The 20,503-nt window shown below is 36.2% G+C and overlaps 1 protein-coding gene across 2 annotated transcripts in view; it reads left to right on the plus strand.

The window, feature by feature from the left end:
* Window positions 1–20,503, plus strand: part of LOC311293500 (ras-specific guanine nucleotide-releasing factor RalGPS1) — a 145,612-nt gene that overhangs the window by 6,588 nt on the left and 118,521 nt on the right. For both annotated transcript variants that reach the window (XM_084413843.1, XM_084413844.1), the window contains exons 2-4: window positions 12,252–12,391; window positions 15,058–15,162; window positions 16,445–16,495. In XM_084413843.1, coding sequence (XP_084269969.1) covers window positions 12,335–12,391; window positions 15,058–15,162; window positions 16,445–16,495 — 213 coding nt within the window. In that variant the 5' untranslated portion in view covers window positions 12,252–12,334. The remainder of the gene's footprint in view (window positions 1–12,251; window positions 12,392–15,057; window positions 15,163–16,444; window positions 16,496–20,503) is intronic.

Genomic DNA, 20,503 nt, shown 5'->3' on the forward strand with positions numbered 1-20,503 from the left:
GCTTAATCAGCAGCCAGAATGACCACAGATGCTTATCCCTATCGAATTATGCATATTGAATGTATGTTCATGCTGGGCAGACATACATGCGTGCATTCTGCAGTGTTATTTTAGTGTTATTACAGTATATGCAATTAAAGTATTTATGTTTTTTGTTTTTAAGTAAAATTTTTGCTACTTTTTAATAAGCTTTAATTATTAAAAAAAAATTTAGTTAAACATAATTTACCGAATTAGTGGCACTTTGTGGGCGGCAGTTGCTTGAATGGTGGGTTCATTATTATTTTTAATGAAAAACACAACTAGAAAAACAAAACTAACCTTTTGTGGGTTCGCTATTAGCATTGGGTTTAAATCCAAAATATTGCCAAATAGGTGCTTTTACATTTAGCTTTGAAACCAAATCTTCAGCTCTCCTCATTCTCGTCACGTAATAAATGAAATCAGTCCTGCTGCTGATCTGTGCTGCGACTCTCGTTCGGCTTTGACCTGAGCAGACACATGTTAATAACTTTAATGTACTTGAAGTGTGCACCAAGCACTAGGAAAATGCAAGTGTCGGATCGGGACTTTTATATCGGCAGATACACACTATTCAATGGCTCTGATCGGATTGGGGGCACAAAAAACCTGATCGGGACATCCCTAGAATGAATGATTCAATGGGCCCTATCATACACCTGGCGCAATGCAGCACCGGCCGCGACGCAAGTGTGTTTTGCTAGTTTCAGCCCGACGCAGTTATCATTTTCACGTCCTGCACCACGTTGTTTAAATAGCAAATGTATTTGCGCCTACTTTTGCGCCCATGGGCGGCTGGTCTGAAAACGAGGTGTGTTCTGGCGCATTGTTGGCGTGTTGTTATTTTGAGGCAACAAAAATAGACTGAGCCATTGTCCAACTGAAACCTGGTCTAAAGTCAATGGCGCAGTATTTTTTTTGTTATTTAAATAGCGTGTTAGTAATGTGCGCCTATAGGCGGATCCACAGCGCGCGTACATTCTGCTTATTAAAAACACAGGGACGCACAGCAGCACACAAACATGGCAAATATTAAAAATAAAAGGATTACAATGTAAAAGATTATTATTGTGTACGTAAAGATATGGTGGAATCCGGCTTGTCCTGTAGATTGTCTGCTTTAATCTCGCGCACGAGCAGATCCGTTTGCGCTCTGGAGACGTGTTCAGTTTTTCTGCTTGTAAATTCCATTATGTAATAGCGAATCCGCCATGGCGCGAGTGCAACTGGCTTTTAAAGGGAATGGGAGATGAGACTCTGGTTGGTTTATTTCAGGTTACGCCCAAAACACACCCATTATTTATTAAGAGAATAGGGACAACGCTTTTAGACCATGCACCTGGCGCGCACCGACCATGCACTTTTTCCCATTGTTAAACTAGCAAAAGTGGATTCGGACACGCAATAAGTGCACTTGCGCCCTGCACTTTAGACCATGCGCTTAGATCGTTAAAATAGGGCCCTTTGAAAAGACTTAACTTGCTTCATTACTGGATGAATCAGCGTTTTTGAACAAATCTCTTGATTGAATGAATAATTCAATGACAAATGCATTTTTAACAGCCACTTGTCGCCACCTACTGGTGTAACAATGTTTATACAATCTTTATTTCAAGCCTCAAGTTACTTTCAAAAGGTGATTTGCACTATTTTGATTGCTACCGTAGACAGAGCTGAATCATTGTTATTTTGGAATAAGATCGTGTGGGTGTTTTAATCGAGATCGCCATCTTTTAGTTATTAATCATGCAGCTAGTGTAAAAAGTGGGATAATGTTCAGTCAGGCAGTGATTATTGCAAAATAAACCACTTGAGCGTGCTACAAAACAGCTCTGCTCCATGTGAGGCCCTGATCACCCTTTCAGGTTTTTGATAATGATCACCTGATTGCTAGCCTGGCAAGCCAGACGTACATCAAGATGTTTAGTCTGGCAACTCACCATAGACACGGTCAATCTGATGGGCGGGATAAACGGCTGTCTATCAAATTCCCTCTGCACACAATAGGACAGCGCTTCAACCAACCAGAGCGTTTTCCTAACAGCGGAGCTTAGTTGATAGATTCAACTTTTAAATATGGCCGACAAAACTACGAACACATCTTCCTTTTTTTAAGAATGACTTAAGTGCCGTTCTTTGTTCTTTTCTCAAAGAAAAACTTAACTCCAACTCCTCCATTCGAAAGACCATTGTTCTCCATCCGCAGCAGCCATTCTTTGTTTTCAAGTGGCAGGGAGCCGTCGCAACTCTGTCGTCATATGTTAAGCCCGCCCCGCCTACTCTATACACGACGTGATTGGCCTGACCCAATTTAGGTTTTTGCAGCAAAAAGGTCTATTGAGAGTTGCTAGACCCACCCTGGCTGCAAAATAATTGTGCTGCCGCTAGGGTGCGTCTAGATTTCTAGGCTACCTGATTGCACATTTTCCCTGACAAATAATTTGAGGGAGACTACTATGAAACTTTCTCCAAGTATGACATCCAGGGTGAAGTATCCCTGCTTTCAGTTTCCACAGGCAACCGTCAAAACCCATTCAGAAACTCGCAACAGCAGCCAGCCGGCCCACATTCCAAGTGGTTTGCTGTTGCCATGACGACGGTCCCTTGGAGCCCAAGATTGTGGAAGGGATGAGAAACGAAAGGTCTGTTGCCAAGTATGATCCCTGGGATGAAGAATTCAAACATCAGTTCTGCAAGAGCTGCTGTATAAATCACCACTGAGGATAGATGCGTTTTGCTGATGTCTCTGGGCCTGCGTCCTGTCAAATTGCGATTGCTGTCCTAATCGTCTTAGTGTTCAATAGGTTGGGTTTACTTGGCTGGTAAATGACTAGTGATTGACCAGTACATCAGTATTTGGTCATTCAGCATCAGCTGATAATCCTGCGTGCTTAACTCAAAACAAAAGTGTTTACCCCATTGTGTCAATACTGATGTATAAATTATTAAATAATAATTATAAAAAAAAAAAAAAAAAAATATATATATATATATGCCCCTTTTTACAAGATTTAATAGAAGTATCAGGTGTCCGTGTCCCCACAATGTGTCTGTGAAGTTTCAGCTCAAAATACCCCACATATCATTTATTATATCATGTTGTAAATGCCCATTTTTGAGTTAAAGCAAAAATAAGCTGTTTTCGTGCATGTATCTTTAAATGCAAATGAGCTGCTGCTCCCCTATCCAGAAGAGGGCGGAGCCTACAGCTTGTGCCTCCGATACTCTGCAAAAACTAACAAAACATACATTTGGTTTTGATTATCATCTCTCATCAGTTCTCCGTCATCATGAAAGTTATTATTTGCATGTGTTTTAAAGCCATATCAGTCGGTTATGTCTGTGATCATAAACAGCAAGTAAAGAAATCACACGTGTATATTAGATCTGAGTATTAAAGTGAAAGCAGTGTAATATACAGTACCTACTGCGGTTAAAGGCCCACTGAAGTTCCTTTGAATGATGTGTTGATGTAATTTCCACTGAAACAGGAAGCTAAGGTGGGACCTATTGAATGGCTCCTCCCCCTTTTCAAATAGCCAGTAGTGTTTAGTTTACCTCACAGACTGCAAGTTGTACTTGACAGCATCATGGAAGCAAATCCGAGCACTGATGATACGTTGGATTCAAAAGTAGACCGATGATGAGGATGAAAATGAACCAACCGTCTTTGGAGTCAGACTGTATCAGTTTGAGCCAAGTAACGTTACGGGGCGGGACTCTAGATAGCATTTGATTGGACTGAAGATCTGATGAGAAACTGAAGTCCGCGGTGAAGTCATACAAATCTGTGATCTATTTTAGAGGAAGTGAGAGGCTGTAAGTTTTGAATGCTTACAGTATATCTCCTAAATGCAAATGTTGTCATTGTTTTGGAACAGACCAGGTTATTCATAACTTTCAGGCTAAGGCTATTTCAGGGGGCCTTTAATATGAATCGAACAACAAAAGAAAATCCAAAAATCACTCACTGCTCTTGACTGTGTAAGCCCGACTAAAGGTCCAATGGTGGTTTCCAATAATACGGGTGAAGGTCTTTGCGCGTTACTGTCTTTCCTTTTACGCAACACAACAAGATTAAATCAAATACATTTTCTCATATGTATTACCTCGTTATTTCATCTGACTCCATAAATGAAAAAGGTTTTAATGATATCTAAGCATCATTAAAAGCGAGCGAATGTTTGATTATTCTTTTTAACTCTTTAATTATATTTTACTCGCTGAGATTAGGAAACTATGTCGCTTTTGAGGTCCTCACAAAAACATACACTTGGTTTTTGCATACACTTGAATTTAAAGTAACGTTTACTTCGGGCAGAGGTATGGCCACTACTACAGATATAAGTTGACCAACTTTACTTCTCTTATAATAGCTTTGGATTGGCCATGCCGTGATTTCTCATGTACACTTATCTAAAGTACGGAGGTAAGACACACCCAAATTTAGGTTGGTCAAACAGTATTTGCTGCTAAACGGAAATTCCCTTCTTGTCTTTGCAAAACCAAGTACACTTGAATTACTGCCAAATATTAGTCATCACTAATCTGACGCAGATTTGAGGTAACATACGAGTCCGTTTAATCTACTTGGGAAAACTATTTCAGAGCAAGTCGGAATAAAATCAAATGTAACAATTTATTATGTCAGGTAAATGTACCATGCCAATTTCATAATCAGTTCAAAGATAATAAATACAAAACATCAAATGCTCTGGAATAAAGAGAAAAGCTGCAAACCTGACATTAGAAAATACATGATGCTGAGAGTCTTGGCCACTCTCTGCATCACAGGCTAATCTGAGTTACAAATCGCCCCGAGCCTTCATCAGCATGTCCCTAAATACTCAGACCAAGGCAGAAACCTCTTTTCAAATGTAAACAAGAGTTCACAGTGGGAATTTGCATTAATCACCGTCCCAGACTTACTAGGAACAGAAGTTGATTTACATGGGGGCACACCCACAGCAGTTAACAATATATCTTTAAACTCTTAAATACCTTATAACCTTTTAGTTTACCTCTTTGGGAATGAGACCTTTGTACCAGTTGCACTGAGACATTTCAAAGGATACCAAACATGTATAATAATGTATGATAAATTGTTCATATTAAACCATATAGATTTTTGGGTGAATTCAGGTAGGGATGGGTGAAGGGAATGATGTGTAATTTGGGAGGTGATCAACTCAAGTGTGACCGTGTCTCGAATGGGGATGGTAATATAGCAAGAGAGTTCAAAGGTTTAATTTCCTTTTGTTTTCTCGCGAGGTAGCCCAGACTTACTGGCACCCGCCTTGCAACTGAATAATTTTAGTAGCTTTAATATAGAACATTTCTCACTTGAACGCTGCTGTTAAATGCTGGCGAGGAGATAAACATGGCGGACTGTGTACATCTCACTCAGGGGAGGAGCTAAGCTAATAGGGCAGATTCTTTGCTAGTCTGTTACCATGTGACGTCACATTGGAGCACATTCCTGAACGGCTCATTTTGAGACACTGTTTCAGATTTATGGGGAAAATGACAAACGGAGTGGATGGATTTCTACCACAATAGGATGGTTGCGTTCACACACTGCTGACACATAATTATGTTCAAAAACAATATAAACAGGCCACATTGCTGAATGTGATATGTAAATGGCGCGGTCATATGTTAATTTTATCACACACTGCCGTGTAAAGAGATATTTGGACACCTGGGGCCGTATTCACAAAGCATTTTATCTTACCACTAGCAGTACTCCTAAATCGCACTAAAAGATTTTAGCTAGGAGTTTTCTCTTAAAAGTTATTCACAACGCCTTTCAGACCTACTCTTAGTAAAGAAAAATGACAACTCCTAAACTAAGAGTGAGTCTTCGTTGCTATGGATGACGTCATTACTCATGCACGAGCTTGACTGAAGTGACCACCTTGATTGGCTGATGATTGTAACGCGGGAATGATTCCTAACCCCTCCCCTACGATGATGAGTGACAGGTCTGAGAATGCGTGCGCTTCACAAGTAGTGCGAAGGCCGGAAGATGATGAATAACTGAATAAATAGCCTTAATGAATAAAGAGTAAGGCAAAACAAATAGCCTAGTAGCCTAATGAAACATATGGATTGATGCACATCTTTGCAACATTATTGAATTAATCTGTCACTATATGCCTCTGCCTTATATGTTTGCAAAGAGAAGAACATTTTAATTTGATTCACAATGAAATGTTACAATTAGTTTACATGCAATGAGTAGCCTAGTTTTGGTTGTTGTTGGTGGCGTTATTGCATCCCTAGTTATGCCTACAATGCAAAATTGTTCCCTCGCGATTGGAAGCTCCTGTAGCCGCCGCATACGCATTTCAAAACATCGCAACGTGAAATGCCACAAAAAGCGGTTTGTGAATAGGTCTTAGTGAGTTAGGAGTCCTCTCGACTTCTTTTAAGCTGTCCCAGGCTTAGGTGCTACTTTTAGGGCTAAAATGCTTCATGAATTACTCTTAGTCAAAAAAATTAGGAGTCCTAAAGTTACGAGTGACACACCCATTATTTTTAGGAGTTGCTCCTAAATTCGCCAGTTAGGAGCTACTTTTAGCCTTTAAATTCTTTGTGAATACGGCCCCTGGCCTGCAGTGAAGTTTGTGCTGCTTAAATATCACTGCTCTACATCTACATCCTGCGTCTTAAATGCCAGTTTCATTCTGATGAGAGCCGCAGAAAGCAGGAAACTCCTGCACTGTAATCTACAGTGTTTTTCTCCAGTCAGCTGTGAGAATGAAGTGTTGTCAACTTCACCGGCTGGTTTGATCTGGGGTGAGTTTCCTAAAAGCATCCGTCATTATCAGCATAGCTCAACGAGTCGGTGTTTCCTGAAACCATCGTTCCAACGAACATTCGCAAACAGCATCTCAGAGTGGTGTGGTTGAAACGACATTCTCGAGCTGCGGTTAGAAGCAGAGTTTCTTGTTTGCATGACATGTGGACTTAATAAATCCTTATCTTGAGCCAAATAAGCAAGCTGTCATTCAGTACCATAGCCTATATAATATATTTATTTTTTTATAACAAATTAAATTAAATGGAAAATCTTTGCTAGTGAGTATATCTGGGTCTTGAATCACGTTCACTCTCTTGTGCGTTACGTGTGCAAGTGTGTGAGCACGAGCAATAAGTGCTGCTGCAGTTCACTTAACAGCCACCGGTGTCGCTAATAACAAGGATTTCTCAATTCTACATATAGCACCTTTAATAAACATTTAATTGCCTTCAGCCATCATATCTTTCAATGGCTTTCACAGGTCGTGCTTTTTGAGCTTAAACAACATCTGCAAAGTTACGACGCTCAAAGTTCAAAGCAAAGGGAGATATTTTCTTTTACAGAAATCGCTTTTTAAGGACTACAACAAATGGCTGGTAGAGACTACACAAGCTTCTCTAAAATGTACATGTTGTCACTTTTTCTTGAGTCTCTCCATCTTTGTCAAACTACGGTTTGAACATAAAAGGCTACACACACACACACACACACACACACACACACACACACACACACACACACACACACACACACACACACACACACACACACTGTTGAAACTCCCCCCTCTGTGTCAGGAGCAGCAGCTCATTTGCATTTAAAGGGACACACACAAAAACAGTGTGTTTTTGCTCACCCTGAAAAAATGAACAATTTTAACATGCTATAAAAAAATATCTGCGGGGTATTTTGAGCTAAAACTTATCATACACACTCTGGGGACATCAAAGACTTATTTTACATCTTGTGAAAAGGGTATTATAGGACTGACAAGTTGTATTTATTGTTTCATGTGCCATTGTAATGATACTATGGCAGGTGTATTAGTACTGCAACACACCCTTAAGTGTGCAGTATCAGAGTTTTTTAGTTTAAGGGCAAACCAGGTTTAACTGGCAGGAGGCGCTGTCCAACAACACTTGTTTCAACCGTCCCGACAGCACCTCCTGCCAGTTAAACCTGTTCATAGCCTATACTGTTCATAGATTCATATACTGTTCCTAGCAAACAGTGAGACTAATCCAATTACAGTCACAGCATACACTCAAAAAATTAATTTTTGCCTCTTGTTAAAATCAATTAATTAAAATAAGCAAAAGTAACACGATTGTTTAATATTTTGTCACAACTTAATTTAATTGAGTTAAATCAACCTAATATATTTAAAACTGAAGTTTACTTAATTAATTTGTGTGAAAACTACATGAATCATTTTTGTTGACAACTAACTGGGCAGTGGATCTGTAGTTCCCAGCATGCTTTGCAAGGGACTGCATTAGGAGGTTCAATTTAGGGATTAAAGTGTTATTTTGTGTTTTTCTGTAAATGGAAAGATGTTGTTAGTGTTTAATATTCAGTTATGTTAGAAATTTGGAGGACTTTCTGTAATGTTTTTGAATTTTGTGGTTCCCATTATGCAGAAGAGTGGCGACTGTGTTTAGTTTAAGGCTGTGGGCAGCTCAGTGGGCACTCAGTATACACTATATGTGCATTAAACCTCACTCACAGACTTGCATGAATAATATTCAATATTACTATGTAAAAAGAGGTTTTAATTAAATTGAACACTAGTGACTATCATTGGAAATAACTGTAGAGTCAAATTAGCTAAAATTATAATGTTGGTGATTTTAGGCCGGGCAAAGATTAATTGTAGTTAACCTGACAAAACTTTATCTAGCAGGAATGACTAAACGAATTTAAGTTCATACAACAAGATTACAACAAATTAGATTTTGTTGGAAAAATGTAATTCATTTTCGTGGAAAAGTTTTCATTAATTTAATCAAGTTCGTTCAACAGCTTATTTTTTTGAGTGTAGTTTATTCATGCTGCAGTGCATGCTGGGAACTTGCAAACAAACACTTAAAGGGTTAGTTCACCCAAAAATGCAAATTCTGTCAGTAATTACTCACCCTCATGTTTTTCCAACCCCGTAAGACCTTCGTTCATCTTCGGAACACAAATGAAGATATTTTTGATGAAATCTGAGAGCTGGCTCACTCCTCCATAGGCTTCTAGGTAATCGATATCTGCCATCCCAGAAAAGTTAGGAAAGACATCGTTAAAATAGTCCAAGTGACTACAGTGGCTCAACCTTAAGTTCATCAAACAACGAGAATACTTTTTATGCGCCACTTTTACGTTTTCTCGTTGGTTTCTCACGATTCGGACATCCATGAAATGCACACTTTAGACCCATTTTAAACACTACATCGAGACCCATCTGCACCACTATTGTATGCTATAAATATACTATTGTGTATTATATTATACTGTACTGTACTATACTGTACTTACTACTGTATATCATACTATACTAATATATGCTATACTATTCTACTGTTTACTATATTATAATATAGGCTACTGTGCTATAATATAATATACTGTACTCTACTATCCTCTAATATACTATAGTACACTAGATGTAGTTGCTGAGGAGGTTGTCAAAAGGACCCGGCAGGTGTTCATGAAGCCCCACAAGTGAAGTTCATTCTTAAAGTATGTATTGTGAATAACAAAAAACATGGAGGCACCCACTCTATTGAAGTGGACTGAGTGAAAGCGGGAGGCAAACTAATGTGCGTCTCCTTGGAAACACTTAATGGCTTTCACACCCGCTCTCAGTCCAGATGGCGTCTGAAGCGGGTGATGTCAGACAGACTGCTGCGCTGATGATCCAGTATAACACTGATGTGTGTGAGATAGTATTATCACTGACTCATGGGGGATTACATCGCAGATAATACAGGAAACGCTTTCAGATTATAATCAGAGGCTCTGGAGTGATGGAGACGGAGGGTTTTGGGTTGTGCTGTTGAATGAGTTACAAATAAGAACCATCTCGAATTGAGCTGAGTCGGGAAGACTTTGCACACGCGCACACACACACACACACACACACACACACACACACACACACACACACACACACACACACACACACACACACACACACACACACACACACACACACACACACACACACACACACACACACACACACACACACACACACACACACACACACACACACACACACACACACACACAAAGGTTCATCAGGGTTAACTCAAGAATGCTTTATGGTACAAAAAGATCTATACAAGCAGAAATGACTTCTTAATTTTTCATTTTTATTTATTTTTTCTTCTTCAGGGCGAATCGCTCGTAAAACTGGGATTATTATTTAAACCTGCAAATATATTGAAAGTTTAGTAGTCACTCATAGTGTTATGCTGATCCTATAATTTGTAATAAATGTAGTTATTTTAAATGAGACAAAAATGAACAATAGAAGCACTGATATTAGTGGTTTCACAACACAAGTAGGATTATATATTATTTAAATATAACGGATACATAACCATTTTTCAGCTTAGGCTCATATGCATGCAGTATGTGGTACTTATATGAGAATGAGTGGAATATTGATGTGATTTAAGTGATATAAACACTAAATGGATGGTTTGAAATCGGATAAAGCATCTAGAAAGGCCGTGTTTGAGTAATTTGTAGTTGAGAGACGCCACCTAGTGGTGTGGATGAGTGTTACAACAATTTTGTAAGTGGACTCAAACATTAACACTCTAAATAGTTACAACAGTTCAGTTATATTGTTATATTTTTATGTTTTGTTAGTCACTTTTAGCATATTAGTATACAACAGGATCGTGATGCAATAAATTAATCAAATGTAACGGTAAATACATTTAAAATGTTTAAAGATATTTCTATTTCAAATAAAGGCTGTTCTTTTGAACTTTCTATCCATCAAAGAATTATGAAATCCTGATGGTTACAAATAATAATTATAGATGTTTCTCGAGCGGTGAAGGATCATGTGACACTGAAGACTGGAGTAATGATGCTGAAAATTCAGCTTTGATCACATGGATAAATTATATTTGACTATTACAGTAGAAAACAGAACATTTTGAATAGTAATAATATTTCACAATTTTACTGTTTTACTGTATTTTTTTAAATCAAATAACGGCAGCCTTTGTGAGCAGAAGCGTTTGTTTAAAAAAAATAAAAAAAGGTTTTACCACAAACTTTTGATCAGTAGTGTATTTATTCTTATTTTCATATTCATATTTCGTTTTTTTGGTCTCTCCATAAAGGATCTTACGAATGCTTTAAAAAGTTATGTTGTGCATTCAGATCATTGTATTGACAATAAGCCAAAAAACTGGATTTAACATTGAGGAGCTACTTATGATTGCACATAAGCTCATATAAAGACCACTAGAGGTCATCACAGCTCCTCTGATTTGGCGTCAGTAACAGGCCATGTTTAATAGCGTAATAAACACAATGAACTAGATTTTTTTTAAAGAATTTTCTTTGGCCATAAAACTGAAGATGCTGATATGTAAATGTGGGTGGTCTTATGTTAATGAGCACATAAGCATGATGGATTCTATGAGCTGTTTTTGCAGTTTAGTTGGTGTAAATTCTCTGGCTGGATGTAAAGGAGCTTGAGCTGTGAACGCCAGAGCAAGTCTATAGAGCATCAAACTTGTTCAAGTGCATGAATGTCCTGTTTTCCATTGTTTCCTTTGGAGTGAAATGTTGATAAAAACCGGCTCACAGTTGGAGCTGAGATTAAAACACTTTCTTTACAGCAACATATCTGTCATTGTAAATGAAATTTCCCGATTCTCAGACCAAAGTAGGGGTTTCAGATCTCCAGCTGGGTGTGGAGAACTTTCCCAAAACCCATTAAGTGTGTTGATCACTGCCTGAGTGATCCGAGAGGATTTCCATTGTAAAAGTCACATTCTTTCCTATTTGTTGCGCTCTTTCCCGACCCGGCGGTTCATCGGTCAGTCAGGTATGCTGGGACTTCCTCTGGCCATCTGGGAAAGAGAGCAAACCCAGTCCCTTTGGAGTTCCTTAGACGTTTAGGATCAGAGTTTTCCCTACACCGTACACACGCACACGCACACACACACACACACACTCACACTCACTCTCTACACTCTCAAGCTAATGATATTTTATACAGTACATATATCTTAATATTTTGCAGTGAACCTAAGATATCATTGTCCGATCTATATTATTTGATGGTATTTCAGACATTGGTTTGAACATCATCATGATTTTGGAAAGTAATAAAGCATGAAGCTAATTTAATGTGCATGCCCTGAACGTGACTATAACTGGTGTGTGTTTCTCCTCTGTGTGTCTCCAGGTATGGATGATTGGTCATATGTGGGGTCTGGCTGAGGGCTGCTGTTGCCCTGGCGTCTGCACCCCATTGGCTGATTCACCAGCATGTACCGTAGAAACGGCCTATCGGATGGCACCAGCATTAGCTCCGCCTCCTCTGAGGTAACCACTCCTCCTTTCATTTTTTTTAAATATATTAATCTTATAAAATGATTAACTGATAAATAATTATGATCTCATTGCCTTTGTTCGAGTGGTCATCGTTGAAAATTATATTTCCTTATTTCAGCAGTATGACAAAATAGGACAGAAAGAGTGATTTATTTAATTATAACATTACAGTTCTTTAGTGACTCATGTACTGGGTTATTCTAGGTAACTAAAACCATAACACATTTCTGTGATATTGGAATAAATATTATAAAATCATAAATATTAATTAATAATTTTATATATATTTTATTTATTTATTTATTTAAATTAGATTTTTTTCTTTACTTCAGCTAGTTGCTTGATGTACTAAAATAACTAAAAATGGATAAAACTATATAGACATTTAAAACAACAATAACTGATCAAAAATGACCAATACTTTATAATGAAAATGGGAAATTCAAAATAAAAACAAATCCCAATGATCTCAGTAATTTCAATCTCAATGATACTAAAATAACACTGTTCATGTATACCGTGAATTATTATTTTTTTTTTCATTTGCATACTTCAAGTAAATACCAGAAGGCCTGAATCAGCAACATTGCTGATTATATATTATAATGTATATATAATCTATATATCTGTGTATATATAATGTGTAGCCTATATATAATCTATCATGCTATATATGTGTGTGTGTGTGTGTGTGTGTGTGTGTATATATATATATATATATATATATATATATATATATATATATATAATTTATATATAATACATTTTATATAATATAATATATTATAATGACCTCGTCACGCACTGGTCAAACACCCTCTGTTGTGTTTCGTGGGGTTATGTCATTGCGTCAGTGCACTTGCTGTCCTCACTTAGGTCCTGTACAGGGTGGCTGTTCTCTGATGGACAGTTATTGCATTGCTCTAATGAGGGTTTGACCCTGAATGGCAGGCAGTGTGAATGAGGTCATGCTTCTGGCATCCACGACCCCTCATTTCCACTGCCATTACCAGCCCACGACCTGCAAACTGAAGAGATCCTCCACTGACAGGTGCACTGTGGTGGTACCATGGTATCAGGTGGCAAGACTGTTTCTTTCATACATGCTCTACCATTCAAAAGTTTGGGCTCGTTTAGATGTTTTGAAAGAATCTCAAATGCTCACCAAAGCTGCATTTATTTCATCAAAAATAAGAACAGTAATATTGTGAAATATTACTACAATTTAAAAGAACTGTTTTCTCTTGTAATATAAAATATAATTTATTCCTGTGATCAAAGCTGAATTTTCAGCATCATTACTCCAGTCTTCAGTGTCACATGATCCTTCAGAAATCAGTATAATATGATGATTAGAAACATTCCTAATTATTATCAATCTGTCGTTCTGCTTCATATTTTTGTGGAAACCATAATACATTTTTTTCCAGGATTCTTTGATGAATAGAAAGTAAAAAAAAAAAAAAAAAAAAACTGTATTAATTTGTAAAATAAACCTTATAAATGTCTTTACTGTCACTTTTGATCAAGTTAATGCATCCTTGCTGAATACAAGTATTAATTTCTTTCAAAACGGTGTAATGCTGAATGATTGCCATTTTCCTACCATGGTGCTTCAAAGTCTCATAAAATAGGGAACCACGACAAAACCAACAGCAAGGACTAGTGCACCATACATCATATTAAAAATAATACAACACTGTATTATTATTGCTATTATTCATCATATCTACATATCAGTCAGTTGCAAGTCAACTCATTAATGCACTTTATTGCAAATGCACATATTTTAGTCGGACTGTTGCTGCTAGACCTCTACACCTGTCATTATGCACTCGTATACTAATTTATATTTATGTACATGTGTATTTCTTCAATCTCCTTACAGTCTATATAATTCTATCATGTTGTCATTCTTTCAAATTTTAAATCTAGTCTATTGTATTCTGTGGAGAGTCGTACAAAGCAGGTCGTACTGTGTGTGATTGTGTATGTGACCGATAAACTTAAAACCTGAAACTCAATGAATTTGTTATCCTCACAGTGCCGATACCGTGTTTTTCCATGGTACATTTTTATGGTAATACCATGGTACTTTTTTGTAAGGGTCAGCTCTTTTTTATTTACAGGAAAGTATCAGAAAGTACCATGGTAATTAAATGTTTTTGGACATGTATGGGCCTTTACACGCATCCTCATTCAGATGCTGTTATCATCAGATCAAAGATCAATCGAGCTCTGGGAACTTGCATGGTTTTTTCCAGCGCTGGCAGTCGTCCCGTGAGAAACACATCCCACATCTGCCATGATGAAAACCTCACGCTAACCCGACAACTTTGCTTTTCCATGGAAAGAACTGTGCGGATATTTTAACGACAGACATGATGTGTTCTGTGACGGCTGGTGGTCAATACATGAGAGCCACACCAGAACAAATAAGGGATAATATACAGTCATCATCAAAAAATAACCCCAACCAGGACAATAAAAACAGGAACATTTAGTGAGATGGTAATTGTGGTCAGTTTTGATTTCTAGTTGTCTTTCATTTGTTTATGAATAGTCATTGTTCACATGCATCCCTCTCGTCTCTGTTATTGTTCTTGAATTTAGGAGCATCTGTAATATTTCATGTAATGCTTCTTTCTCATATTCAGGGAAGCAACAGCTCCGTGTCTGTGGATGGCCCGAGCGCTGACTATGCGAAGAGCTACGATGCCGTCGTGTTTGATGTGCTGAAAGTCACGCCAGAGGAGTTCGCAGTGAGTAAAACTGTCAGCGTTCAATTTGATGCTTTCTCTGGTGGTAAACTTTGGTTCTACATCATTTGTCCTGTCCTGTAATGATGCAGCTCCTTGAGTCTCATTAGTAGCTTTCCTGGTCGATTGGGACCTTTCCGTTTGGAAACAACAGCTCCGTTCCAAAACCTTGCCGTCGAGCGCTTGTGTAACCGTCATCCTGACTGACACTGGGCCTCATCAGCTCCAATACTCAGCATCCTTGTGGACACAATGAAAGAGAAAAATACTTCTGGAACAAACGTGTTTTAAAAAAGTCTGTGCTCACTGCTATGTAGTTTGATGTTAATGTATTATTAAGGAATCATGTTTTTATCAGTCTTGGCTGATCTCCAGGCTGGGTCAAACTGGTCTGTTGGCTGGTTTTATAGGGGGTTTAGGGCAGTAGATCAGGTAAAACAAAGACACATTTAAATCACCTAAGACCAATGAACCAGTTATATGTATTATACATTCTTTTCTTTTCTTCTTCTTAATTTTTTAATATAGTTTAAAGTCCCCCTGTAGTCAATAGTTGTATCCATTTAAAGGATTAGTTCACCTCAAAATGAAAATTTCCTGATAATTTACTCACCCCAATGCCATCCAATATGTCCATGTCTTTCTTTCTTCAGTGGAAAAGAAATTATTTTTTTTGAGGAAAACATTTCAGGATTTTTCTCCACACAATGGACTTCGACGGTAACCAAATTGTTGAAGTCCAAATCAATGCAGTTTCAAAGGGCTTTGAAGTGCTTCCTCCCAGTATACTAATGATATAATCAACAATTTGCTCTGTTTTATGGGATTGCCTTGTCCACAAAAGATACATAGGTATCCCATAATGTTCCTATATTTTTCAAAACAGCCTTTGCATCTGGAGTTCACCTACAGTGTGACAGAGCTGATGGTCTATCTATGATTAATAACTTAAACATTCTCTGAATAATATGCAGAATGTTAGTGGTGATTTACAACAGGACAGTTTGCTCTGAGTTGGCCTGATTGTGAGATTTGAGAGAGTTTATTAGCCATAATTCACATGCATCAAGGTCTTATTATTTCGACTTCTAAGGAACTGAACTGACCTTGTTGAACCTTCAGTGTGGTGATTTTTTTGATGAATTGTTTTCATTCATTTTGTCCTTTCCCATAATGTACGCCGTAACTCAGTGCTGGAAAATGAGCTCATGGCTGTGATTACTCTCTCAGTTTGAGTGAAAATGTGACTTTTTATTTTTATTTTTGTCTTTTCTGTGTTTCTCAGAGCCAAATTACCCTGATGGACGCCCCTGTTTTTAAGGCCATACAACCAGAGGTAAGACCAAGGTCACATGTTGTGAGGATGAAACCTTGTAGACTAGAGACCACATTTTAACATATTAAATTATGTTGCATCATAACTGTCTGTAAAATATATATATATATATATATGATATATATATATATATATATATATATATATATATATATATATATATATATATATATATATATATATATATATATATATATATATATATATATATATATATATATATATATATATATATATATATATATATATATATATGATATATATATATATATATGATATATATATATATATGATATATATATATATATATGATATATATATATATATGATATATATATATATATATGATATATATATATATATGATATATATATATATATGATATATATATATATATATATATATATATATATATATATATATATATATATATATATATGATATATATATATATATATATATATATATATATATATATATATATATATATATATATATATATATATATATATATATATATATATATATATATATGATATATATATATATATATGATATATATATATATATGATATATATATATATATATATATATATATATATATATATATATATATATATATATATGATATATATATATATATATATATATATATATATGATATATATATATATATATGATATATATATATATATATATATATATATATATATATATATATATATATATATATATATATATGATATATATATATATATGATATATATATGATATATATATATGATATATATATATATATATGATATATATATGATATATATATATATATATATATATATATGATATATATATATATATATATATATATATATATATATATATATATATATCATATATATCATATATATATATATATATCATATATATATATATATATATATCATATGTACACTCACCTAAAGGATTATTAGGAACACCATACTAATACTGTGTTTGACCCCCTTTCGCCTTCAGAACTGCCTTAATTCTACGTGGCATTGATTCAACAAGGTGCTGAAAGCATTCTTTAGAAATGTTGGCCCATATTGATAGGATAGGATCTTGCAGTTGATGGAGATTTGTGGGATGCACATCCTGGGCACGAAGCTCCCGTTCCACCACATCCCAAAGATGCTCTATTGGGTTGAGATCTGGTGACTGTGGGGGCCATTTTAGTACAGTGAACTCCAATTTGAAATGATTCGAGCTTTGTGACATGGTGCATTATCCTGCTGGAAGTAGCCATCAGAGGATGGGTACATGGTGGTCATAAAGGGATGGACATGGTCAGAAACAATGCTCAGGTAGGCTGTGGCATTTAAACGATGCCCAATTGGCACTAAGGGGCCTAAAGTGTGCCAGGAAAACATCCCCCACACCATTACACCACCACCACCAGCCTGCACAGTGGTAACAAGGCATGATGGATCCATGTTCTCATTCTGTTTACGCCAAATTCGGACTCTACCATCTGAATGTCTCAACAGAAATCGAGACTCATCAGACCAGGCAACATTTTTCCAGTCTTCAACTGTCCAATTTTGGTGAGCTCGTGCAAATTGTAGCCTCTTTTTTCCTATTTGTAGTGGAGATGAGTGGTACCCGGTGGAGTCTTCTGCTGTTGTAGCCCATCCGCCTCAAGGTTGTGCATGTTGTGGCTTCACAGATGCTTTGCTGCATACCTCGGTTGTAATGAGTGGTTATTTCAGTCAAAGTTGCTCTTCTATCAGCTTGAATCTGTCGGCCCATTCTCCTCTGACCTCTAGCATCAACAAGGCATTTTCGCCCACAGGACTGCCGCATACTGGATGTTTTTCCCTTTTCACACCATTCTTTGTAAACCCTAGAAATGGTTGTGCGTGAAAATCCCAGTAACTGAGCAGATTGTGAAATACTCAGACCGGCCCGTCTGGCACCAACAACCATGCCACGCTCAAAATTGCTTAAATCACCTTTCTTTCCCATTCTGACATTCAGTTTGGAGTTCAGGAGATTGTCTTGACCAGGACCACACCCTAAATGCATTGAAGCAACTGCCATGTGATTGGTTGATTAGATAATTGCATTAATGAGAAATTGAACAGGTGTTCCTAATAATCCTTTAGGTGAGTGTATATGTATATGTATATATATGTATATGTATATATGTATATGTATTTTTTTATTATTATTATTATTATTATTATATTTATTTAAGTCCTGGATGATGACTTGTTAAATATTTTGTCATGCGAATATACATTCCATTTTCCTATTTTTATAAAAAATGTATTTAATGTTTATTATTATTATTATTATTATTTTATTTTTTTATTAAATTTTGTAGTTTTTAATAGATGTATTTTTATTTGTTGTTTTATATTGTTATTTTAAATTACATTTTAATTTAAATTAAATTTATATTTTATTTTAAAATAAAATAAAATAACAATATAAATAAAATAAAAACTACAAAATAAATTTTATATATAAAAATAAAAATTGAATTAAAATAAAATAAAATAACAATGTAGATAAAAAAAAAAAAAAAAAAAAAAAAAAATATATATATATATATATATACACATACATACATACATACATATATGTGTATATGTATGTATGTGTGTGTTTTCTTTTTTTATTATATTTGTAGATTTTATTTTTTATTTTATTTCAGTCCTCAATGATGACTGATCACATTTCAAGTCATGCTAATATGCTCTGTATTGTCCTCCATTTAACATGAAATTGCAATGCAGACCATGCGGACATTTACCGCCACCGACACGTGGATGATTTGAGCAGGATTGCCTCATTTTCCCATATGATAAGAACGTGCCTAAGATGAAGCTCTTTTTTTCTCTCCATCTTTATAATATAATGGAATTGTAAACCTACTTGTTTCATTATTTATATGCTACTATTTTGAAGCTAAAAAAGGAAAAGCTTTTGCCAATTAAATGCCTTGGCAGAATATTCTAACAATCTAGCAGTTTCTCATTAGGGATGTTAATACACTGTTTGGGAAAGAGAATAGCACTTCAGTGTACGCTGATCTTTGCCAGGATAAGTGACAGCGAGAAGAGGGTCCAATATTTCCTCAGACAGATCATGATGTAAAGCTGTGAGAAAACATGCCGCCGGCTCATAGCTCTTGATGGATGAGAGAGAACACCTGTGACAAACTTTCACTGGTTTGCGAGCTATACCAGCTTATTCAGCACCCAAATAGTGCACTGGTGTTTCTTGGCTAGTTAGTGGTGACCAGCATCTTTAAATTAGGGTCTTGATTTTATTTAGAAAAAGCTAGCTCTTCAATATAAATATTGTTTTTTTGCATGGATCAGAATACAGGATGAAAAACACACTCTCGGGCCGATACCCCTGACCGCGCATGTTTAGCACTTCCCGTAACATACTTAAACATTTGAGTTACGCAAATAAATACAGGGGGTTCGTTTCAGTCTGTAAAGTTTCAGACGGAAACAAGTCTGAGGTTTTGTGTTGCTCATCCACAAAAAAAGACAAGATCTGTGTATGATTTATGAAATTGTGCAGCCGTTTACCACTTTTTTAGATTTTTGGAAGAGGCCTTTAAGATGCTGTAACGTCTGATTTTCTGTGTGTGTTTGTAGTCACATTTTCAGACATTCAATCTTTTGGATGTTTGAAAGTGTGCAAGAGAAATGCCCTTATATCATACACACACCAGCCAATGTGACATGCGCATGAGTGTACAAGACATGCTATAATAGAGACTGAGCAATAGTTGTGTGGATTTGATCTGTTGTGTTTGCAGAGGACAATCATCTACATCTGGAGTCCAAAGAAGCTGATTACCTCAGTGCTGTGTTTATAGCTGCACATAAACCCGTTTCGTCATTTCTCTTTTCAATAGCAGAGAATCATGATGCGTAACAGAGAGTTTGTAAACCGACTTGCTCCAGCTTTAATCTGTCTGTCAGCGGGCCACGGATTCAGGCTTT

The sequence above is a fragment of the Rutilus rutilus genome (assembly GCF_951802725.1).
Source record: "Rutilus rutilus genome assembly, chromosome: 7".
NCBI classification, from domain to species: Eukaryota; Metazoa; Chordata; class Actinopteri; order Cypriniformes; family Leuciscidae; genus Rutilus; species Rutilus rutilus.